This window comes from Zootoca vivipara, chromosome 3, assembly GCF_963506605.1.
Source record: "Zootoca vivipara chromosome 3, rZooViv1.1, whole genome shotgun sequence".
Taxonomy (NCBI): Eukaryota; Metazoa; Chordata; class Lepidosauria; order Squamata; family Lacertidae; genus Zootoca; species Zootoca vivipara.
The window spans coordinates 90758119-90783846 of NC_083278.1; the positions used below are offsets into that span (position 1 = coordinate 90758119).

Genomic DNA, 25728 nt, shown 5'->3' on the forward strand with positions numbered 1-25728 from the left:
ATTGGTTGCCCGGCACGTTGCCCACAGGAGGGAGGTAGCCACTCCCACGCGCCCCTCCTCTGCCTCCGGGTTTGAATTTAGAGTTTTCATGCGCCATGTGAAGAGGTGCAAGCATCAACGCGTCCGACGAAGTGTGTGTAAGGCAAGGCGGCTGAGCCCCAGCTTAGCGCTGCGTATGGGTGGCGAGGGCAACTCAATTACATTTTTCCTATAATCTATGGATTTTGTATGTGTTTGCGAATATCTATATAGACCTAAATATAAAATGACATGTAGGGAGCATATACGTAACTTCTATTGCAGCGGCTACCTTTAAACTCCGCTAACAATATAATCCCGGAGGGAATTCCGTCGGGCCACTACTGCCTATTCTACAAAAGGAGGGCGACGGTGCGTTAGTTTGCACAGCAATTAAGCCTGATGCTAAGCCTGGACTACACTTCTGTATTATGGTCTCATGCGCTTTCTCAACTGCTCCCCTGCCAGTATGGGGAAAGGGACACAAGACTACACTGGAAGGCTGTCTTAAAAGCCACCCTCTCCCAATTTTTAATATGGAATAACAATGCTCGTTTCCGTGCGCAAATACAAATGAATAAATAAATATTTCCCGCAAGAAAGAAGGCTCGAGCTCCATCATTTTGCTTCTTTGCTTCTGCCGTTCGATCGCAGCCTCCGGGGAATAAATTTATCTGCTGGCTTCCTCGGGAAAGCCCAGCGAGCATGCAAACCCAGCAGCTCCTTCTTTAGGTTGCCGTATTTATATGCTCACTGACCAGGGAGTTAAGCCCCGTTGAACTCAAGGCGGCTTTACTTCCGAGTACAAAAATCGGACTGGCGGGAGGCCCCGGCGCATCCAAAGCCGACACTCGGTTGCCAGTGTCACCACGGCTCTAAATGCGCCCCAGAGCAGAGCAAGGAAGGCGGGTCGGGCACAACCGAGGTTGATGGCGGGGAGGCGGAGCCGGCCCAGAGGCGGCCGCCAGGTTTGGTTGCGGTGGCAGATGGGCTTGGTCGGTGACTGAGTAGCGGTGCTGCAGGCTTTGGACGGTTGAGGCGGTTGCCCGGCGCGAGCCCTCCTCCTCCTCCCCCCCCGCGCGGCCCCGGGGGTGGAAATGGTGCCCTAGCAGCGCTGGGACCATGTCGGAAGCGGCCCGGAGCCTCCTGCAGCGCTGGGGCGCCAGTTTCAGGAAAGGCACCGACTTCGACTCCTGGGGGCAGCTGGTGGAGGCGATAGACGAGTATCAGATGTGAGTGCGGGGTGGGCGGCGGCGGCGCCTGGGGCTGCTGAGGCAAGGCGGCTCCGAAGGGCTGGGCAGCCCGGCGGCGGCGGGTGAGAGAGGCGGCGGGCAGCAGCTGGGTGGGGCAAAGAAGTTGAGGCTGGGGCGAAGGCACTTGGAGGGCTGCGGGCGCCTGGGTGGGTCTGGCGCTCCTGGGCGGAGGCCGAGGGTGGGTGACCCGAAGGGCACAAGCATCGAAAAGGCTCTGGGTGGGGCTGAGGAGCTGAGAGGCTCCCGTTCTTCGGGAGACGAGGGCGGGGGGGGGGAATCTGAAGGCTGCAAGAGGTTCTGCTTGGAGCCCATGTATCGATGCTTCACTTCAGGCGGATTGTTGTGGGGGTTTTTTCGGGGGGGGGGGTTAGGGCCACGAAGGTCCCTGGGGGGTTGCCTGTGGGTGAAGATGAGGCCATCTTCAGTTGAGTCGTTGGGGAGCCGTGGGAAGGACTGCTGAACTAGATCACTCCTATCTTTATTTCTAAATATTTGCCTCCAACATTGAGCTTTGAAGCCTTAAGGAAGGATGGGGAGATATCTCCGCCTCAGTGTCCTTGCCCTGGGTCTCTCTCTCTCTCTCTGTGTGTGTGTGTGTGTGTGTTCTGCACTGAAACCTACCGTTAACATTAGAAATAAGACTAAACGATTTTGTTAACGTTGTCTAGCTTCCCCAGGCACAGAACTATCTATGTGTTTGCCAGTTGTGTGGTGTCTGGCGAAAGTTTTGCCTTTGGGAGCCACCTGTTGTTGTCCACATTGTTAATCTGGATGCTGCTACTATCTCTCAGCCCTCCCTAGAGCTGCCAGATGTGCTGTGGCAACTCTTGCAACTCTAGAAACTGTCTGTGGAAGAAGGGTTTCTGCAGGTGCAGGTGCTTTGGATGCAGTGCCGTGGAGATTCGTGCTTGCCAATTACTGTAGATACCTACCCTCCATAAAAATCCGATAGACCCACCTTTCCTGCCAAGCTTTCATGTTTTGCCGATGGGCACCCAGCTGGCCCTTGGGGACTGCTGCATAATATTAATAGCTTGCTGGGAAGCAATTATGACTGCTGTTCTTGACTTGAATCAAATCTGCAAAAAGCCAGAAGACAGGCTGAGATCCAAGAGAGCTGCTTAAGTCTTAAACTCATGCAAGGGGCTTCCAGTTAAATTTGTTCCTATTCAAAGAGCTGACATCCTCACTGCCATACCGCAAACAGCTTTTAAAGCGCCTTGGTGACTTCCAGTCAGTATTGCATGGGGAGGGCTCCAGTTCAAGAAAAAGAAGTCTAAAAACCCATTGACCTCACAGAATGAGATTAATAATTCTTTGGCGTCTTGTCCTAGAGCATGTGCCCTTCATCTTTCAAATAGTTATTCGCTGTGCGTTACAAGTTACTTTAGAATCTTTTTCTCTCCCTCCCACAACATAGGAGTATCCCTTTTTGAGTGCCATGTAGGTGTGAAGCATAGAATCAGTTATATGCCCTCTATTGACATACGATGAAGCTTGTTCTAGGCCTCCCCTTGTTAGTATATGCCATGTCACCACATCATTGTTAATCAGAGTACAGTGAACCCAGTTATTTATTAAATTTTTATACCACCCTTCATCTGAGGATAACAGGGCAGTTTACAATATTAAAAAACCCACACAACATAGCAAAAAAAAAAACAGCACCCCCTACACACAGTTTAAAAAGCCACAAAAAGGTAAAGGTACCCCTGACAGTTAAGTCCAGTTGCGGCTCTCGCTTTACAGGCCATAAATTGTTTAATTAGCCAAAGGCCTGGGAGAAGAGGAATGTGTTTGCTTGGCACCTAAATATATGTAATAAAGCCATCAAGTGAGCCTCCCTGGAGGGAGCATTCTACAAACAGAACCACCTTAGAAAAGGCCCATTCTTGTGTTGCCACTCTCTGAGCCCGTCTTGGAGGGGGTGCGTAGGCAGGGTATATACTACTACTACTAATATTAATATTAATAATTAATAATAATTTAGAACAAACTGACCCTCAGAACATTCCCTTCTGGGCCTTCAGGCTGAACACAGTTCCCCACTGCTGCTCTAAGGAGCTCAAGGTGGCATTAATGGGTCTCAGTTTCCCCATTTTGTACCCACAACCCTGAGAGCTTGGTTAGGCTAAGAGATAGCGATTGGCCAGAGGAGGGGAATAGTCTCTCCATAGTTCTGGAAATTAATGGGGTCCCTAGTTAACAGTCCTTTGTGGCACTCTTTTTTAAAAGTAACCAATTCATACTGCAATTCTGTTCATATTAGGAAGTAATCCCTATGGAATTCAGTGGGGCTTATTTCTGAGTAATGTATGTTTATTGTGGCATGAACTCACACTAGACATTGTCACAGCAGGCATACCTTTTGAACCAAGGTTTGCACTTGTCTTTTTGAACCTGAGATTCTTCACCAACCAGCTTTTACTGAGGTGCCTCAAGTTACTGTTTTTATTCTAGAATTGTGCTTTTAAGTTGTAGCTGCTTGTAACGTGTGAAAGTGTGATATATAAATAATTAAACAATTTAAAAGGCAAGACATTTAGTTAGGTACTAAGTATTTATACAACTAAAACAAGAGAACTAGAACAGATGGAGGCCATGCAACTTTTCTTCTAGGAGAGAAGCAACTGTGACTGCTTCTGAACATAAAGTATGACACTTTTCAGTTTAGTTAAGCACTAAGTAGTTAGTTGTACAAAGGCCCACTATACTGTAAATGTCCACTGTATCCTTGCAAGGGAGGAGGATAGAGAGAAAACCAGTGCAACTTGGCTATGCCTCCATGGCCTTATTGGCCACGCCACCCCTCTGTGACTTCCTTGCAGTCTCACTGGTTTCAGCTACCTTTGGCTGCCACTGATTTGCAGTTGGCGTTACTGATGAATTTATGAGTACGTATCACTTTTTGTGTATCATGCAGGTTGTCAAGTAAGGAAACACTCAAATACCTGCTGTTGACATTTGCTGGAGCTGTTCTAGGTCTCCACTGGAATTGCCTGTAAAATGTTAATACAGAGGACAATTCACTCAAGGAGATACCAAGTACAGTACGGCATCAGATGGTCTGTGCGAATAAAGGTTCATTTCTATGTTTGCGATGGAACTTAATATAGATTTTACATGGAAAATGCTGTAGGGTTTCATGGTAGGCTTGTGGAACTCCAATACTTTTTTCTTGTTAAACTGATTTGGTTTGTGCAGTATGCATTAGTTTCAGACTTTCCTGGAAAACCATGCAAATGGTTCTGCGATAGGAATTTAGCCATTTTGTCTTGCCTCTTAAAACTTTCACAGGTTTTTGAATGAGGAGATAAACCAGGCAGCAGAAGTGATGAACCTCATCACTAATGTCTCACCAGAAAGCAGTAGTAACAGTGTGACCATCAACAGCACTCTTTTCCCCGGCAGCTCCTTAAGTGGTGGAACATAACATCCCTTTTCATTGAACTGTATTTCAGGGCTGTTTACTGCACTACTTTCACTCGATATGAGTGTGCAAACCTGCCCTAAGAGATGTAATGGTGAAATCTATAAATGGTAAATGTGGTCCTGTATTTCTAGGACAAAAATAGGGCAGAATAATCTTGTGGGTGGATTTGGATTTGCATCCAAATCTCATGCACTCAGAGTTGCAGTTTTGCCAGTTTGACTCATGGTGTGCTTTTGGATAACTTGCCAGCTCCCAACTTAGCTTCCCATCTTTAAAATATTGTAAATGGTGCCTCAATAACTGTTAGATTCTTTGACAGATTTGAGCAGCCTTTTGTGTACCAAGGGCTTCATTCTGTGATGATGGTAGATGGGGTTGGAGCAAAAAGTAGATGGGACCATTCTTCCATTCTCCTTTTTCATACTGCCAAGCACTCGTTCTCTACCTCAGCTGAGCAGGCCACAGCACTCTTGCTAGAAGTATGATCTTGCAGGGACCCTTTGAAATATACTGAGGGCCACAGATTGCCCATCCTTGTTCTGTAGCAATATGGAGGCCTGGGAATATTGAGGGACAAAACCTTTTTCCTGTTTTCAGCCCTACATGGGAAAATTGAAAATTTTAGGTAAATGGGGAAAACATTAAGTAGTTATCTCTTTTAGAATAAGGGATGGGATACTTTTAAAGGCACTGTTTTAAAATATTGGTGTTCGCTGAACTTCATTCCGTTAAAATGGTTTCTAAGAGCAATCAATTTTGCTAGATTATTTTATTTTATTTTTACATTTACATTCTGCACTTCATCATAAAAAGTTCGCATACAAACACATAACATCAAAGATGAAATAAGACACGCTTAAAACCCACTTTCAGAATTGTTCCTTTGCTGTTCTGGCTTAACTTATCATTTAGGTTTAAGATTAGCAAATTGAATCTTAGAAATGAAATCACAAATCTAGTAAGGCAAAAGAGGCTGTGCTGGACAGAAATCATTGTATGCTTGTATAGAAATCTTGCAATATTGACAGTTTATAGTACATGTACAGAATTAGCAAGTTATATATACTGTTCAGACTGTTCCACTTAGATTTGTGGAGTTGTTTGGCAACATCAACTGGATGCAGCTTTCTTTGTATCTTTCCAGGTAGGTAAGTATGAGTTTCCATTTGCAAGTTTAGATCATTTCACTGTTTTTCTTGCTGTTATATTGATAGCCCTTGTCACTTTACAGGGTTGTATAACCCTGCAAAGGGATTTATTGTCTTTTTCAAATGTATGCTGTATGCTATGCATTTAATTTATATAAGCAAAGTAGTACTACTTTAATGAAGTCACATTTTTCCATGTACATAAGATGAGGCTTCCTCAACCTCGGCCCTCCAGAGGTTTTTGGCCTACAACTCCCATCATCCCTAGCTAGCAGGACCAGTGGTCAGTGATGATGGGAATTGTAGTCTCAAAACATCTGGAGGGCTGAGGTTGAGGAAGCCTGCCTAAGATCTTCAAACACCTTTTTTGCATTCTCAACTACCGTACATACTTCCAAAATCTCTAGCATTTCCCCATCTTGCTTTTTTTTTGTCTCCCATCTCTTATTCCATTACACAAGAGGTTTAGAAGCTTGACACTCAGGAGGAACCTGAACCTATAGCTCCTGGCAGAATTAGAGATGGGAAAAGTGGACTGCACTCTTGGTCCATCTACTTCTTCAAGCACCTGAGAAAAGAGGTGCTTCCACTGCAGCATTTACATCTCTTGGCTTTGTGCATTGCTGGAAGCAGCATAGAGGTAACATAAATACCAAATGGTCTGATGGTTGATCTGGAAAAACCCTACTAGCTGCAATCATGTGTTACAAGCCATGTGCTATGTAGGCTTACATTTCCCCCATAATTTGAAGGATTTCTCATGAGGAGGGGTCTTCTTCTTCTTCTTCTTTCTTTGGCAATCACTCGTAGCCAAGTAAGATTGTCTTCCATAAACACGGTTTTAACAATGAGTCCGTAAGTGACTGTGGAGGCCAATTCTGGATCCACACATCCTTCCACAGTGGGGATATTGGTTTCCGGGCGGGAGTTGATCACAGTGTGGATTTGCCAAGCGTGCCTTCCTCTTAGCATGTTTCTCCCTTGCGTCCTGAGTTCGAGTGTTTTCAAAGCCCATGACACCTTTGGTAAAGGCTGTTCTCATGGAGGGGTATGCAGTTGTTAGGAGAGAGGCAAGCCTTTTCTGATCTTTTTTTCCACACCGCCTTTTTGGTTGGCCTGCATAAGGGGTATAAAAGCTTTCCCCTCTCCTATGTTGTTGGTTTTTTTAAGTGGAAAAGTGATGCCCTGTTTGCATTTATTGCAGGGAGAGGGAAACTTTTTCAGTCTGGAGGCCACATGCCAGTGATGAGCAGGCCAGAGGGAAGAGTGGGCAGAGCAGTAATTGTAAATTTTACCTTAATGCACCAGCTTAGTTCCTATACACATACCCAATTCTATATCCTCCATCCACGCAAGCAAGAATTTTTATAAGAGTTCAAGGGCACATTCCAGCCGGGCAAAGGCACTCGAGGGTGGGGAAGCAAGGCTGTTAGGGTGTGTGGCTTTGGACACAGGGTATGTAACTGGAGAGAGTCAGATTGAGAGGCCCAGGGCCCATTTGGCCCCTGGGCCTGAGTATATCTACCCTTAACTTAGTGTGTTGAATAAATCTGCAGGTGACCAGTCAAAACAACCTGTTTTCTGCATTTTCTTGGGCTTCTTTGCTGGGGGTCTTGGGGAATGCCACATACTTTGCTGTTTGCCACTGACCTGCATGGCCCGTTCCCTGAGGCAAGCATTAGCTCTGTCTTTGTTGCCACACAGGCAGAGGTGCAATCTTATTTATTTTAGACTTGGGAGAATATTGGTACATTAACTTTCAGAATCCCTGTAAGCTGTGGCAACCATTTTCAAGCTTTCTGTCTTCAACATTGGTTTGCCTGCTGGGGAGCTGCTGTGTGTTGCAAAGGTTTCTAGGGTACACAGTTCACAAAGGCAGTTAGCCAGATATATAATAATTGCTCTTCTACCCTAGAACACAGCCAATGAGCTCATGTAAGGAAAGATCAGTAAAAATAAGAGGGGTTTCTGATGGCTCCTGAGTCTTGCTCCTGGGTAGATTCCTGCTAAGGGAATTTTGTCTCATCTTGACCCTTTTTCAATAATAATAATGAACGTTTTCAGTGAAGTTCCACATGTTACCAGCTTACTGATTACTAAACAGAATTGCCAACAGCCTGCTTCTGTATGAGTATTTTTTGGAAGGAAGTATAAATTGTTTAGCTTTGATTGAAATAGTGATAGGAATGGATCGTATAAATTCAATGTCTAGATTGGGATGAACTTATTGCTCAATCATTATTCCAAGGAATCTCCAATAACCTGATGTTCAGCAGACTCCAGCAAGACCTTTAGGCACACCTCTAACAGGTCACCACCACCTGCTGCTCTACTACACTAGTACCTTAGCTGTCAGAATGTTGTGAAGCTTCCCAGTTCCGGGTGCAGCTTTTGGGGCATTGCCAACAAGGGTGGGTAGCTGCTATTGGGAGGCAGAGATTTGGAAGCATTATTGGGTGTACTTCTGTTTATATCCTAGCCCTAATTCCTGCCACTTGTGTGAACTTGGAGTAAGTTGCCTGGAGTCTGCATTATCTGTTATATGAAACAGCATAGCTTCTGTTCCCTGTATGTTACGTAACTCCTTGGTTTGATTGCATCTGCTTAGAAAGTGCATTGGAAGTTGTATATCTGCTTCAAACTCAACTTTCCTGCAAGTCAGATTATAGATTTTAAAAATGATAGGAACAGGGATTTCGTTTTGAGAGTGTTTTGGTGCCTTGGATCACACAAATGCTCCCTCAAATATAAAGCAATTTCTGTCATTCTCTGATAAGGACTTGACCTACAGAGATGCTAAATGGTATGGGTATACTATGGCTTTTTATAGAGAATAGTAACAGGTGTTGTTATCGACTTGGTTGAGATGTACAGTATGGTAGTAGTTTTACTATTTCTTATTTACTCAGAACTTACATCATAGGTGGGAGTTGTGTTAATGACAGTAAGAATTTCCATGCAGAATATAATGATGGAGGCAACATAGGCCAATATAATTGTGTTTTCCAAGCATTAACATAAGAAACATTGGGTGGCTAATTAATGTATGTCTTAATTAGTTCCAGGTGAAAATGTTTGAAGAAGTGCATTTTTAAAAATCTTGGTTTGATTGTCCTTATTTTAATTCTTGTATACCTTCCTAACACTATACAATATACATGCTGTTTCATTACTGAGGAGGACACTGTCTGCCTCTTAACATAAACCATACAGGTTTCTGTTTAAACCTGTTTTTAAGAATTTTAAAGAGCACAGTTGCCATTTTTATGACCCTAAATTTCACAAAGTGTCTCCCCTCTTTCCAGATTAGCAAGGCATCTACAGAAAGAGGCCCAGTCTCAACCCAACAACTCAGAATTCACAGAAGATCAAAAGGTAGATGGTGGTGTATGTTCATTGGTGATGGAATATTCTTTAAAATAGTTTTTAACCCTTTCCTTGCAGTCTTTGGGTGGAGATAAAGAGAAAAGATGAAGTACTATCTGGTCAGCCATTTAAAAATATTGGGTTTTGTGTGGCAGTGAATGTCTGAAAACTGCCTTGTCATGATCTGCCCTCTAAAGCTTTGGGCATTCAGCTTGCAGGGGAAGAAATTTGGTTCAAAGAAACTTAACATAGATTACCATAGATAAGCAGGAGATCCCTGCTTCACCCACCATGCACCAACAAGTTAGCCAGCCCATTGAAAATTCATTCATTTTATTATACAGGTGACATTTTGGCTTTAAACAAAATCTCTCCATTCACAATTTGTTAATGAGAAGGCCAGCCTGGCTGCCTCCATTGCATCATCCAGCAGAGCTTTTCTGTGTAGTACAGGGTGTTTTATACTCTAGCCTGATGGAGGTGGTAAAACTAATAATGTCTCACCGTGACTTGGTTTTGAGGATAAAATTACTTGCATCTGCTGGACCTTGACTTCATTATTATAGCAGGTGAATCTCAAGAGGGATCCAGAACACTGCTTTGTCTTGTTTTGTTGGATGAATTTCAGTTGGTATGGTTTGAGGATGTAAACAAGGTGCTTGGATTGGTGTGGGTGATCATGTGTGCTCTGGACCTTTGCTCTTCATTGCTGATAATAACTAATAAAGAGGGGAAGGCTAGTTGGGCCAGATGTGATTAATGCCTCTTTACTATAAAAAACGGCCCCTGTCTGCTTAAAGGACACAGTGGTAAAACCACTGCCTAAGCCTTCCCTGGATCCAGAAAATTTAAACAGCTGCCAGCCAGTCACTAATGTCCCCTTCTTGTACATAGTTCTTGAGCAAGTGGTTGCTAACCAAATCCAGGCTCTCTTGGATGAAACAGATTTTCTAAATCAATACCAATCAGGGTTTATCCTAGCCTTGGGGTTATGATGTGTGATAGAAGTGAATGTGGATGGGTAACTTGTCCAGTGAGATCTGGAGCTTGAATCACTTAATAGGTAAATGCTTCCAGACCTAAATTAGGGGGAAATTATGCTAAAATAGTTTTGATTGAGTCTCCATATTGCTTAACTGACTGTCTGGCCTTAAGTACAGCAGACAGAATTTTGCTCTTGAACAGAGCTCCTCTCTTCAGGGCCGTCTCAAGCAGGTCGAGCGCCCTGGCGCTGAGGCGCGGAGATTGCTCCGGCACCCACGCAGCGCCCCCCCCTGCCGGCCCGGCGCCCTGGTGCCCCACGCCACCAGGACTATACCTAGAGCCGGGCCTGCCTCTCTTCTTCCTACTGCAGTCCCCCCTGCAAATTTTTTTAAAAAAAATTGCTTCTCAGAACACCATGAAATATGAGGACTATAGCTGGAGGAAGGATCAGCAGATTGGCGGTCTCCCCTTGCATGAATGGAAATGTCTTCTACTCTAGGGCTCTGTTGAATCCCTGCCATTGTGTAATAGAGCCTTCAAATGGATTTTAAATAACAATATGCATGGTGAGGAATGGGAGATTAATTCCCTGCCTTTCAAGGCACATTCTAGGATAGCATGGAAGTATAATCTTCACACTCTTCACAATAGGGAAGCCAAAGTGCACTCTGAAAAGGTTTGGTTAGATCTATGATCCATCTTAATCAAAAGAGTGATGGGTGGATAAAGGCAAAACAAGCAGGTGTTAATGCCAAGGACGTTTCTCTATTGTTATAACTGCTATACAGTATGTTTATATCTGCTGTGACGATTGTACAACTATCATTGAAAAATGATGAGATTTAATAGATATTGCTTTAAATGTCAAGATACAATCTCTGAAAGAAAACCATCTTTGTTTAGGACTATTTTTAATGTAGAGAGAGTCTTCTTCTTATTTAGAGTAGCAAATTGCTACATGGCAATTAGAAGGGGGGGTCTTCCCTGGACACTGCCATCTCAGTGCATAAATTTCTGGTGTTCGGGGGCAGGGGGAACAGGAGACAAGAAATCATTCAGGTTCTGATGTTCTAAGAAGGAAGGGTCAGGAAGCAAATGAATGATGTGTTTCTTTAGGAAGAAGTGGATAGGTGACTAAATGGAATGAAGTTGGGTTTGGAATTAGACTGAGAACTTTTCAGCCACATCTCTCATTTCTTTTAAATATGCAAGTGCCAAAAACATTTGGAGAGAGAAACTGTGTTCAGACATTAATACTAGAACCCTCCAAACCAAGATGGGTGAGCTGGAGTGCTTGGTCTTGAAGGCAAGCATAAATAGAATTGGCATAACAGAAACCCAGTGGAATGGAGAGAACCAGTGTGACATGGTTATCTCTAGGTACAAACTCTATAGGAAGGACAGGTGTGGGCATAATGGACGTTGTTTCATTCTATGCATCATAGAGGACATAAAGTTAAATGAGCTAGAAATTTCACTAGTTGAATCCCTTTGTTGTTTAATTTCTTCTTACTGCTCACACCTCTCTTCCCATGGTGAGTTCTTGGCTCTTGTAAAAGGGAGGTTGGGTCTTGATCTTTCTGTTACATTTAGCAGTATCAAGTCATGAAAATCCTGTTTTGTTGCAAACTATCACTGCGTTAAAACATACTTATAGCTGATTACTAGCAAATAGACTTAAAGCTCTAACGAAGCAAAATTCAGTTTGGATGAAAAACATGTGCAGTAGCACAAACATTCCTTGCACAGCAGAGCTAATGGTTAACATATTCAATAGTGCACTCTTAAGATTCAGTTTTAACATAAATTGTGGACAAAGATTCTCACTTGCAAGGTCGTTACAACTTTAATGCTTTTAATGTGATAAAGTGTTTTCCCTGCTGAAAAATGAAGCATCTTGTTGGGGAAAGCAACACTTGGAAAAACATTAGCTGTATCTAGCTGTAGTGTTTTGGATTTGGTTGTGTTTTTTTTTTAAAAAAAGTTAGTGTTGGGTGTGGTTCCTGAGAAATAGCTATGAATAATGCTTGCTGGTATCTTGCCACCATTCAATAGATCTCAGTTTCTTTCTTTAAAAAATAACAAACCAGACCTATTCCTTGTGGCTCTAAATCTCTCTCAAGCAAATCTGAGTGCATTATCATTCTTCAACTCTCAAGTGCCTTCTAACACATCTCAAAGCTTTCTGTTCCACAACAAAGTGCAGCTGGCAAGTTCAAGCAGCTGTAATGCTTTAATTTGGGTAGAAGAAATAGGGTTGTAAGCCTAGCTGTTAAGCCAGGAAAGGAAAGCAGACTGATACCTCACTTGCCTCTGGCTCAGTGCAGGGGGTGAGTGGGAAAGAATGTGGGTGGAGGAAAAAGAAGAGAACATCTTTAGCCCTCTTGTTTACAACACCGTATTCAGGAAGAGTCTCATATTAGAATGTAATGTATTCTGATTTGCGTTCATCTATGAAGATGTGGTCTCTTGTAGCTCAGTCTGGAAGTTGATTGTCATTCTGCTTTCAAACTACATGTGTTGCACAGCTGAACTTGCATAAGTGTGGCTGCATATGGGAAGCAGCTCTTAGGAACACAGAGCAATATTCTTGCCTGCTATTTCTGCCTCTACACTTAGATAGGCACTTTGCTGTCTCTTCCATCTTTTACACACACAACTGAATTGCTGCTGCTAAGTTTAGTACATAAGCTTGAAAAGAAATATTCTGTTAGTAAAAAAAAAGTTAACTTTCTCCTCTTACTTACAGAAAACCTTAGCAAAGATCGCAACATGTTTGGAACTCAGGAGTGCAGCTTTGCAGGTACAGTTAATTCAGTTTTCACCTTGTGACTTCCAGTTTCTTTGTGGGTCTCAATGAATGTTAAATATAAGACACTATCTATAGAAAGATGGCTTGTTACATACAGTGGAACCTCGGTTTATGAACACCTCGGTTTACGAATTTTCGGTTTACGAACGCCATGGACCCATCTGGAACGGATTAATTCACTTTCCATTACTTTCAATGGGAAAGTTCGCTTCAGTTTATGAATGCTTCAATTTAAGTACTCCACAGACCGTCTGGAACAGATTAATCCACTTTCTATTACTTTCAATGGGAAAGTTCGCTTCAGTTTATGAACGCTTCAGTTTATGAACAGACTTCCGGAACCAATTGTGTTCATAAACCGAGGTACCACTGTATATAGTATTCTATTCCTCTGTTAGCCACTTATTACAGGTAATCAGAAGCAGAAGGAGATAAAAAAATAAGCAGTGGTTGAGCCCCCCAAATGAATGAGAATAGAATAATAGAATTGTAGAGACTGTTTGAGGTCTTTTGGTCCAACCTCCTGCTCAATTCAGAATTGAGCTACAGCATTCATGACAATCCTATGCTTAACCAGCAGAGATGCAATCACTTCCTAAGGCAGTCTGTTCCACTGACAAACTGCTTTTTGTTAGCAAGTTTCTCCTAATGCTTAGCTGAAGTCTTCTTTGCAATTTCCATTCTTTGTCTCTAGCCCTCTGGAACATCAGAGCTCTTTAGATATTTGAAGATTGTTATCACATATTTCCTTAATATTATCTTCTCCAGGCTCAACACACTCAGCTCTCTTTCTGTCGTTCTTCATAAAACTTAGTTTCCAAACCCCTCACTGTTCTGACTGCCCTCCTCTGGTTGGTCAATGTTCTTCTTAAAACAACTTCTGAATATTGAAGGGGTGGCTTTCTGCCTGTATTTTCAAGCCTTCCATGTTAATATCACTGAAGTGTTCCTAAATATCACCCAAGTGCTTAGGGGGATACTCACAAATGTGCTCTTGTCCCATGAACAACAAAGTAAAGTAGACTGATCCCTTCGCTAGCAGTGATGTATTTTGGAGTTGGTCCAGGATGAGAATGACGTCTAGTTTTATTTGTTCCTTTTCTTCACCATTTAAATTTTCTCCTATAGATATTGTGCAGGAAAAAGTAACACCATCACTCATATATATACTTCAGAGAAACTTAGTTCATTTCCTACTGACATGTTAGATCACAATAGAAAGTAGCGCAAACTGAAAGCTGTTTCATAATCATTTTACTACAAACAAGCACAGGAATGAAGCCCTTTGGGCTTATGCTGAAATTCTCGAGGTGAAACTGCCCTATACTGAACCAGACCATGCAACTGTCTATAGTCTACTTTTCTGTGACTGGTTGAATTTCTCCAAGCAGAGGTCTCAACCCTGGTATCTGAGATCCTCGTAATTAGAGACACCAGGGACTGAACTTTGGACCTTCTGCATGCAAAGCATATGTATGCTTTACTGCTGGAGCACAAAAAATAGAACCGAGAAGTGTGATACAAAGCAGCATGTTTCCTTTGCTATAAGAAAAGCAGCCAGGTTCTAGTCGCTGAGATTTCTGAAGACTTCCTCCCCATAGTCAAGAGCAGCTGGAGGTGCTTGCCTTGATATCACACTGAGAGGTGCAGAAATGCTGCTGGCCAACAGGCAGACTTCTATCTCTGGTTATCTTGCTCAGTTAATCTCTCATAGCTGTTAAAAAGAAAAGTAGAGATGATAAGCCTGCTGCCTGTGGATTTCTCTCCCTTCAGTTTGACATCAGGACAAGCTCCTTCAGCTTTCCTATTGAGGGATCCTTTAGACCGTGGCTTATATTTTTCTCACAGTGAGTATAATGTTTCGCTAGGCTCTGACTTTAAACAAATCAACCCAAAGTCTACAGTGTCATTTCTTTCTTTTAAGTACAAATTACTAAATTGCATGCTGTTTCAACATGCCAATACTTCAGTCTTAAGCAAATGTGTCATTATCTGCCTTCAACACCAGCATAATTACTTCTTGATATCTGTATATATTGCCAACAGGTCTCCATGCAATATAAGATGTGAGCATCACCGGGATGTTTAATTAATTAAATGCAATGACTAGTAAGCTGGTAGTTGCTTCTGTTCTGTGTTCGCTGCAGCCTTTATTTCTTCCTCGTCTATAACTTGCTTTGCCCTCCAGTCTTGATCTATGCTATCTTCTCCTTGTAAAGTTATTTTGGCACAAGGTCCCACCTTAGTTCTGCCTGATCAGTCATTTTATCACTGGTTTCTTCACCTCTGGCCTGGTCTGACCACATGAGCAATTAAAACACATCCATAGTCCTTAATGTTTTTGTCCTGGTTCTAGTCCTGTAACCTGCAGTTCTCCTTATCATGTTTGAATCCAACATCATCCCCAGCATGAGCACTTGTCAGGGATGATAGGACTTGGGAGTTGAACAACATCTGAAAGGCCACAGTTTAGTCCTGTAAATCCTGCCCTGAATTTTGTTGGTCTTAACACACAAAAAATTCCCGCCCTATGGTTTAATTAAAATATATAAGGGACCAGTGTGTGTGTGATAAAGTGGACACTGAGGTTCAGTGCAGAGGGCCTTCTGGCCTTTCCCTCGCTGCGAGAAGCCAAGTTACAGGGAACCAGGCAGAGGGCCTTCTCGGTAGTGGCACCCGCCCTGTGGAACACCCTCCCACCAGATGTCAAAGAGAAAAACAACTACAGTACCAGACTTTTAGAAGACATCTGAAGGCAGCCCTGTTTAGGGAAGCTTTTAATGTTTAATAGATTATTGTATTTTAATATTGTGTTGGAAGCTGCCCAGAGTAGCTGGGGAAACCCAGCCAGATGGGTGGGGTATAAATAAATTATTAATAATATTAATAATAATAATAATAATAATTAATAATATTATTATAATTATAATATTATTATTATAATTATTATACTATAATATTATAAATATTATAATATTATTATAATAATATTATTAATAATAATAATATGGAAAATGATTGGACATTAGTACCATGTTCAATTCTTGAAAAGAGAGCAGATATTGCTTAAGACTCACAAGGGAAATTATTTTCTCTATTTCTAATGCCTTAATGAATCTTCAAGAAGCTGGAGAGAATGCTGTCTTTTTTGATGCATTAAAGACATCCTGATAATTCAACATGTTTTCCAGTCAGTTTTTTTACTTCAGCAGGATTTTGTGTCTCAATAACTTTTTCCCTTTAGGTAAACAATGAAGTTCAAAGGTACCCAAAGAACTAACAGTTAGTTTCTCTTTGAAATACAGGGCCCTTTCAGGAAACAAGAGGTAGAACAAAATGCAAAACCAGCACTACTTTTACCATTGTAACTGGCTGTAGCAATGGATAGTAGATACAGATATGTAATACTACTTTCCTTTTAGTCTACACAGTCCCAGGAAGAATTTAAGCTAGAGGATCTGAAGAAACTAGAACCAAGTAAGTATCTTTTAATTTCAAGAATAATTTAAAAGCAGTGTCAGTGTGGGATGGTGCTCATAGCTGTGCTATTGTGATATTGTGGTTTCTCTTACTATGCACCACAACGAACAACTTGGAGGCCCACAAGAAGGTCTTGGTTTTCATATCTAGGTGCTTGGGCTCCTGATTGCTATAAATGTATTCTGAACAGTTCTATAAAGTTTCTATTGGTAAGCAGCTGGGAGTTGATTGGTTTTCTCCAGGAAAATAATCTTCCAAGCATGCTGTTCCATCAGGCAAGTGATGAAGCAACTCTCTAGACCAGAATTTCCTAAAATGAATGCTGTGAAAAAGATGTTAATGCATCATGAGAAATTAATTAAACGAGAAGTTACCTTTGAACTGAAAATATTGGCACAGATTTCCACTGCATCTGTGCATGATTCACTGGCTGTTTATCCTTCCAGCACAATCGGCTTCTGCTTGGAGGAGGAGGGGTATATGGATCATTCAATGTAAAGATAGATGGATCATTATATATGGATCATTGATGTAAAGATAGATTATCCCTCCTCTGAGACAGCTGCCCATTATGTGCCTACATGAGCCACTCACGATGCATGTCCAGAACAGTGACTATTGCAGACACATAATGGGTTTTAGTCAATAAATGTGTACGTGGTGTAGACTCATTGAAACGAATGACCATGATTAACCTAGGTCCATTAATTTAATATTTCTACTCTGAGTAGTAGTAAGTTGAATACTGTACAAACCAGTGCACTGGTTCCACTTTGGCAGGTACTGGTAGCTTTCTTTGATCCAAAGGGTTTATTTTAATGTAAGGTATCGACTGATCTGGCCAATGGTCCGTCTAGTCCAGGCATAGGCAAACTCTGCCCTCCAGATGTTTTGGGACTACAATTCCCACCATCCCTGACCAACCAGATGCCTGTGGGAAACCTACAAGCACTCTACCCTCCAGTGGTTTCTGGCAATTGGTATTTAGAGGCCTACTGCCTTTGACCATGTGTAGCCAGATGCCTAGTAGCCTTTGATAACCACTAACATGGATGGCTTTAAAAGGAAGTTACGCAATTCATGGAGGGTAGGGCTATCACAGTCTCCTATGTGAGTGAACTACCCTGGAACTTTTTTTAAATAAAGGATGGCATGCGAGTATTTTAAATAAATCAATATAAGCAAACTTCATGAGTGAAACATTCCATTGTACTTTTAACCTTCTTGTGAACTTTTGACCCTCCTATGCAGAAGAGAGCTGCGAGAGCAAGTATTTTACAACCCAAATTTTCTAACCAGTACCCAAATGCAGCATGATTGAAAATCCTATTTCTTCACACATGGAAAGCTTGAAAACAGTAGTGTCATATTTTGATTTGGGCAAAGGGGACTGAATTGATGTTGCTCTGAACCTGGTACTTATTTTTTTCTCTACTTGTAACTCTTAAGGACACAATCCTATGCAAGTCTGAACCCCTCTTTGCTCGTTGTGGCTTATTCCCAGGAACGTGTACATAACACTGCAGCCTTAGTCTCTAGAGTGCTCTTTCTCAAAAGAGAGAGGTGCCCTGAATTTTTCCGTTCTTGATCAGGAGAGTGGTGAAATAGGATTCTTCTGTAGTAAAGCATTGAAAGCAAAGTGCTTTCCTTAATTTCTCAGTGTGTTGGGTAAATCACAGGTAAACCATTAAAAACAAAGAACCTGTATGTGTAAACAGTGTACAGTGGTACCTCGCAAGATGAATGCCTCGCACAACGAAAAACTTACAAGACGAAAGGGGTTCGCAATTTTTGGGTGACTCGCAAGACAAATTTTTCTATGGCCGTGCTTCGCAAGACGAATAGGAACACATTAATTAAATTTCAATGCAGTCCTATGGGAAACCGCGCTTCGCAAGATGAAATTTTCGCAATACGAAACAACTTGTTGAACGAATTAATTTCGTCTTGCGAGGCATCACTGTAGTTGTAAATCCAAAACCACAATATGAAACGTTACTTTGAAATGAAAGGTCTTGTCCATCTGTAACCAGGGCTACGATTAATTGTACTTCATGAAGTTCAGCTACTTTCCTCATACTATCAGGACTGGATATTCCATCTTATTCTGGAGAAGAGTCCTATGTATACAATGCCTTATTTTCTCTCTCTCTCCTGTAATTTACATGATGGTAGTGGATATTGTTCTATTAAAAATACATACTGTGTGTGATTGTGTGGGACCAAATGATAAAAGTACCATCACCAATTGTTCATACTATTTCGGAGAGATTATTGTCTGAGCTTTACTAGGAATGAAAGGAAACACTATCGGTTCTCAGTGTTTGCAAGTTGCTATTTTTTCTGAGAAGAGAGCAAGCTATTTCAACAGGAAAAGACAAAAAGTATGGTTCTCACATTGACATTGATTTAAAATACGATTGGATGTAATTTTTCTCACCATGCATTTGACCCTTTTTCTTTCATTCTTTGTTTTTCTTGCATGAATTAGGTTGTAGAAAATGCTACTTACTTAAAATTCAGAATATTTTTTTTTGGGGGGAGGGGTGTCTGTGAAAATGATAATTACACTGACCCTGTTGTTATGTTGTAAGGAGCCACTGTTTCTTTCAGGTGTCTTCTGGGAGGGCACAAGAATGAAGCCCTCTGCTTGTTTATTTCATTTATACACTAATTAGGCTTTTTGATAGTTGACGGTGACTGTCTGTCTTCCCTTACAGTCTTAAAGAATATTCTTTCCTATAATAAAGAATTCCCCTTTGATGTTCAGCCTGTTCCGCCAAGGTAAGCAACCATTAAATTAGAAGTATGCATGGAGGGGGCTTTAGGAAGCTATACCAGAGATTGGAGTATAGTGTCTAACATGGAATTGTTATAGGTCAATTCTAACTTCCTACCCTCTGGAAGGCTACAGATATTTCCTCAAGCCATACTGTTCATTGCAGGCACATTGGTCTGAAAATAATTGAGTGATGAAGGTGCATAATCACCCCTCAGTTGTGGTGTGTGTGTTTTTAAAGGAAGATCTTAGCACCTGGTGAAGAGGAAGATTTGGAATTTGAAGAAGATGAGGAGGAGGGTGGAGCTGGAGCAGGATCTCCAGACGCGTTTCCTGCCAGAATTCCAGGTAGTAGGGGCACCATTTTCTTCAAATGTCATTTACCAGGATGAGGGTGATGATGGGGGAGTGAAGATTTGTTGCAGAAGTGTTTGGGTGCACACTTGGATGGTCATTGGATGGATACCAGTTGGTGCATCTTCTGTACCAGTCTCTGCATAGAAGCTTTGCTAAAGTTCTTTTCACATAGTTTACATACAGTAATAAACTATTGGTTACTAGTTGCATATGAAATAGGTTTGCTAACTTTGGAGAATTCTTTATACTAGGCCAAAAAGGGGAAACATTTTACAGATGTCAACAAGGTATCTGTTTTGCTTCAGCAACTAAGTTACTGTATTTACTGTAGGAATTTATATTCCGCCCTTTGAATAAATTCCTAGGGTGGCTTACAATACGAAATAATAGATCCTATAAAAACACAACCCCGGTGGCTGATGGATCCAGTGGATTTCCAGACGGCTCTGGAGGATTTTATGGCTGATATGACTGATCCTCATGTCAAGGCCCTGGCTGACCTCTGGAACATCCAAATGGCTTGCGCCGTTGACACAATCGCCCCGAGTGCTCTCTCCCGCTTTGTGGAGCCCATTTGGCTCCCGGGTATATTTCAGAGGAAACAAGCTAGGAGACGGCTCAAACATGAGTGGAGGAAAATTGCAATCGAACACTGGTGAGGGCTCCTCATCAAGCCTGCCTAGTGGCAGTGAAGGCAGTAAAGGGCATACTTTGCTGCCTCCATTGCATCCTCATTGTGCTGTCCAGCAGAACTTTTCCGGGTAGTGCGGGGCCTTTTCTAAAAGAGATGATAGAACCAGCAGTAGCTTGCTGTGACTTATTTGCAAAGCACTTTGACTATAAAATCACTTGCATCCATTGGGATCTTGACTATGCTCTTATAGCTGATGAATCTCTAGAGGTGTCCAGGGCACCTGATATTTGCGCTTCCTGTTCCCCGGCAAATTGCCATGTCTGAAATGGCTCTTAGACCACCAGCACTCGCTTTCATTTTTGTCTTCTATGTCTGGATAGAATTTGTAGGTAGATACGTGTAAACAGTGTTGAAATACTTTTTGCAGCAGGGCTTAAATGTGAAAGGCTTACGGTGACTCATGCAACCTAGATTTCAGGAGGCATTATATACTGCTATTCTCAATCAGCTGCTTTGCTGAATTTGTACTGTTTGTTGTACTTGCTTTGCCTGTACAATCTGCTTGCTTCCATGGATCCCCTATTGCATTATTGTGCTGCCTAACTGTACGTGGTCTTGTCTTCTACATGCATGGCTCCATCGTGTAACCATATACTACATAATTCATCTAACGCAGGAGCCAATGAAGGTATGATAATATCTTAATGTGAGCAGCTATTAATTGTGAATGTGTTCATATTGGCCAGAGCACTGGCCTTGTGCTTTCACTTGGATGTGAAAACTCTTGTATGTAAAATCATCCTGCCCACAGCAACAAATGCTAGATGTTGCAGAGCTCTTTGCCCATGCCACCACACAATTAATCCCAAAGTCAGAACATCTCCAAGTGTCCGTATTGCTTTATATGACCAAGGTCACATGAAGGAAGTAATTCCACTTTTTGGGGGGGGGGTGGCAGGGGGAGGTTGTAATTTGAAAAGTAGATCCTGCAGATTAATACCTTTCAAAAGGAGTAAATTTATGCTGATATTTATTTCTGAACTCTTAACATATAATAATATTCATTGGTTACCTTTGATCAGACCTGTGTGAAACTGCTTGCCATTTGCTGTTTTGTTAGTATCCTTTATCTAAGGTGACTCAAATCTAGAAATGTACTTATATATACACAGGTTTATCACCATATAGTGCTGCGGGTGCAGTAGTTAATTGGCCCTGAGCCACCATTTTGCATCTGGCTCTGCCATTTCCCTGATCCACTATTTTACACCTGGTTCCAATTACTGGACAGAGTTCCAGTTAAACAGCAATGAAGTTGACCTCAGAGCTGACCTCAACCCCCTGAAGTCTACCCACCTCAATTGAATCGAGGTCTTTGGGTACAGAGGTGAATCTTTTGTCTTCCCACAATGGGTGTATCTGTTCAGTGCTTATTTGGGGGATTAGATGTACTAATATAATATATCTGATCCTTGTAATCCAAGTGTACTGGATTACTCGTGGCTGGTACCTTGCTTCCTCATATGGTGAACTTCGAAAGGGACCTGCAGACTTCTAACTCATGAGACTTGCTGCCAGATCCAAATGAATAGCTGTTTGTTTGTGGCTCAAGGTGGTCCTTTGACATTAGGAAGCCCCGTTTTTCCTTGAATACAGTCTGTGGATTGAATCCTCCAGGTTCAGAATGCAGATAAAAACAATGGTAGAAACTGTGCTGAAGGGCTATAATTCTGATTCTTTAATACCCCCTTGTCTTATTTTCTTGCCAGGTACATTATTACCCAGACTGCCATCTGAACCCGGGATGACGTTGCTTACTATCAAAATAGAGAAAATTGGTCTTAAAGATGCTGGGCAGTGCATCGATCCCTATATCACAGTTAGTGTGAAAGGTAGTTGTTGTGTTAGTTGCGTTGGCGAGGCAATTAAGTCAATCTTTGTTCCTTTGACACTTCTGATCTACTCCCAGCTGCCAGCAGACTTGGCAGTAATTGCTTAAGACTCCCACAGCAAGTATGTAGTTTCCCCCCTCAACATGTACACATTTTCTGACTCAATGAGTGTTTATGAAGGGCTGAAAAATGACACATTTGTGCCATGCCAGTATCCCAAAATACTGGTTTTGAGAGGCATCCTGCATCTGTTAGGAGTTGTGCATTATCCAGACTTCTTCCAAGTCTTCAACATTGTAGCTCCTCTTTTCACTTTGAAATGAATTCTCACTTTCATGTCATAAGTGTTTGAATCTTACCTGGCTTTTAACATTCAGCAAGTCATGACAGATTTCTATTAGATTAACTTCTTCTGACAATGAAAGTGTGTTCAAATATATAAAAGCCTTGTCTACCTTTGTATCTTTCTGTTTCGTAAAAAATGCTAATGAAAAGGTGTTCCTAAAAGAATAAATAGAGCAACATATTTTGTGGATTTCTTGAAAATCTTCAAGTGACGTTTGAGGTGTGAAAGTATTGAGCCTTTTTTTTAAAAAAAAAAAAAGGTGGATTATGTGTTTGGAAAGTGCCCTTCACAGAATTGAATTCATGTTATGCCTACTGTTACGGTTAGTGGTGGGTGATAGTTTACTGGACAATATCCTGCAATATACACTGCAAATACATTCAGATCTAACATGTCAGATTTTCTGTAGCAAAATCACCCCTGGGTAGGAAATAGCATATACCTTGAGCATACTACCGTACTAGGGAGGGTGGTTATCCTAGTTATGCAATGGCCTCACCTGAAACCACCTCATGGTATTTTCAGTGCCAAGTGAAAATATTTGTATTTATCCAGTCCTTTTAAACTACTTGAGGTTTTTTTAAACATGAAATTCCAGTCTTAATCTGCAAGAAAGGAAATGACTAATGCTGTTTTTATTTTTTGTGAGCTTCCAAGAACATACACTATAAGAAAACATATTTTACTGAGTAGCCCTACAAACATAGTGAACAACACTGCAATTCTACTTACAGAAATGTTTTTGATTCAGTGGAGATGTCTGCTAATGTTAGAAAAGAGGCACTCTTTAACCAATTCCCCTTCAGTCTACACCACCCTCCATGCTGTACTGGAGGGTCTCTCAGTTATCTGGAGCAGAAAGCGGAGTGCAGGATACTGCAACAAGGAGTAGGAAAAACCATCTTCATTTTTTTTTAATGTTAGTCAATGCTTCTGCTGGATTAAAAGGATTCCTTAAGCAGAATGGCAACATTGGATTTCACCCTAAATAAATATGTTGTCATATGACGTGTCTCTCTTGCAACAAGTGATGCACAATGAGAATTCCTAATGGGTGTGATACGTCAGTTCCCTGTGGTATTATGTACACAATTTTGGATTGGACGTGATAAGTCATGTAAGATACTCACCTTGTCTAAAGGTGATTCTTGTGCTTTTTTTCACTAGTAACATGTATTATTCTGTTGTTACATTTTCAGCAATGGAAGCTTCCAAAATTTAATGCAGTGGTTCTTGTGTTTTTCTAAGAATTGAAAAAGCTCTATCTTCTGATAAAAACGTCATGTTTTCCCTCCTGACAGATTTGAATGGGATAGACTTGACTCCTGTGCAGGACACACCAGTTGCTTCAAGGAAGGAGGACACATATGTTCATTTTAATGTGGACATCGAGATTCAGAAACATGTTGAAAAATTAACAAAAGGTTTGTTACATCGAAATATGACCAGCTGATCAAAGCTGAATTTAGAACCACTGCAGAAGTCAACAATCTAGGGTGGGGAAGAAGAGCATTTCCATGTTTTGCTTTCGTGGCGGATTGACAGCGTTTCTAATAATTTCTCAGTACCTTTTATAACGTAAAGCAAAAAGTGTTGCTTAATGGGAGGCAGCTTTGTGCCAAGCCTATAAAAAGAAGCACTCTGCCATGTAACATGCATTGTGTTGCTACAACTCTACATCATTTCTACATGGCTCAGTCGGGTTGTGGGTGCAAGCCCCACGTTGGGGAAATATTCCTGCATTGCAGGGGGTTGGACAAGATGACCCTCATGGTCCCTTCCAACTCTACAATTCTCTGAGTCTATGTGGTTGGGGGTCTTCACCCTATGTATCCTAGATGCCTCCTATCAAGGAATAATTCTTTCCCCCTCTGTTCAGGTGCAGCTATTTTCTTTGAATTTAAACACTATAAGCCTAAGAAAAGGTTCACCAGCACCAAGTGCTTTGCCTTCATGGAGATGGATGAAATTAAACCTGGACCAATTGTTATAGAACTGTAAGTGACCTTGGGCATGCTGTACACTCAGATCCTACCAATTGCTTGCATGTTGAAGAACATAACTACTTGTGCTATGCTGGATTGGCAATTGCTGCTTAAAGTCTGCTAGACTGATAAAGATGTTGAGCATCCTCTGTCAAAATATTAAAACTTTTAGTAGGTAAGGTAGCAGGGGAGTGATAATCAAAACCTAATACATCTTGACATGGGATGCTGCAGTGCACAGAGGCAGGTTCATCGTAACTGTGTGCATGCACATGTCCTAAGGATCATTAAACTAAAGAGTTTGACAGTTCTTTATGTAATTATAGGTACAAAAAACCCACTGACTTCAAGAGGAAGAAACTCCAGTTGTTGACCAAGAAGCCACTTTATCTTCACCTCCATCAAACACTGCACAAAGAGTGACTTTTGTGAACTGAACCACTTGCCACAAAACCATAGCAGCTGCCTTATGTAGCACTCATCCTTCAGGACGCAGGGGAAATGGCTGCATTTTACCCAGCTAGTCAAATGGGACCATCACCTGCTGCACATCGAGTGGATCAGCAGCCGAGCCCTCCTACCTAGCTGCAGTTTTCTTTGGAATGTATATTTTTTATCACAGATGTTCCAAAGCGTGTTGTGAATTTTCCTAATTGGGCTGGTTGTAAGAGTTCAGTTTTGTAATTTGGTTTCTACACCCATATAAGAACACCCCAACTAAGGCGGTTGGGAAGTCCTCATCCGCCAGACCTGATACAGCAATAAAGATGTGCCAGTATCAACAAAATTATTATCGTGATGGTTGCTGCATCTCTTCAAGTATGCATCTCTCTCTAGTCAATAGATTGATTTTATGAAGGTAACCTCCTAAAAAAAGCACTTGAATTTACAGTACTTGATACAAAAAGATATTTGGTCATGAGTAAAACTGTCTCCCCTCAAATTCAACTCAAATGTGCTGTTTTATAACAATTACCAAGTGATTTGATGTAAAATGCCACCATTTCAACTCATAACTTTTTGAGCCTGCGATTAAGGAATCTGCACTGGACATGGGAAATTTGACCTGAATTTTCCTGGGCCGCAAAGCTCTAAATTGCATTTTTTGGGTGCTTTATAGAGGCATGACACTGGGTGGTCATCAACTAAGTTTTACTCAGCGTATTGTTACTAAGTTAGGCCTATTAATTGCAATGGGTCTAAAACTTGGCTGAAGATCACCCACTAGCTGGAAGAGTTTG

At 41.6% G+C, this 25728-nt stretch overlaps 1 protein-coding gene across 4 annotated transcripts; it reads left to right on the plus strand.

Moving 5' to 3' along the window:
- Positions 1–1014: 1014 nt before the first annotated feature.
- AIDA (axin interactor, dorsalization associated) lies at positions 1015–25008 on the plus strand. Of its 4 annotated transcripts, XM_035111403.2 has the most exons (12): positions 1015–1250; positions 9158–9227; positions 12952–13005; positions 16320–16340; positions 16437–16491; positions 19215–19278; positions 19515–19621; positions 20941–20952; positions 22034–22156; positions 23804–23926; positions 24382–24499; positions 24814–25008. In XM_035111403.2, exons 1-12 carry the CDS (start codon positions 1141–1143, stop codon positions 24908–24910), a joined length of 954 nt encoding a protein of 317 aa, XP_034967294.1. In that variant the 5' UTR covers positions 1015–1140; the 3' UTR covers positions 24911–25008. The 4 variants fall into 4 exon arrangements, with proteins under 4 accessions (XP_034967294.1, XP_034967295.1, XP_034967296.1 ...); XM_035111404.2 differs by lacking the exon at positions 20941–20952; XM_035111405.2 differs by lacking the exon at positions 16320–16340.
- The last annotated feature ends 720 nt before the right edge of the window (positions 25009–25728 follow it).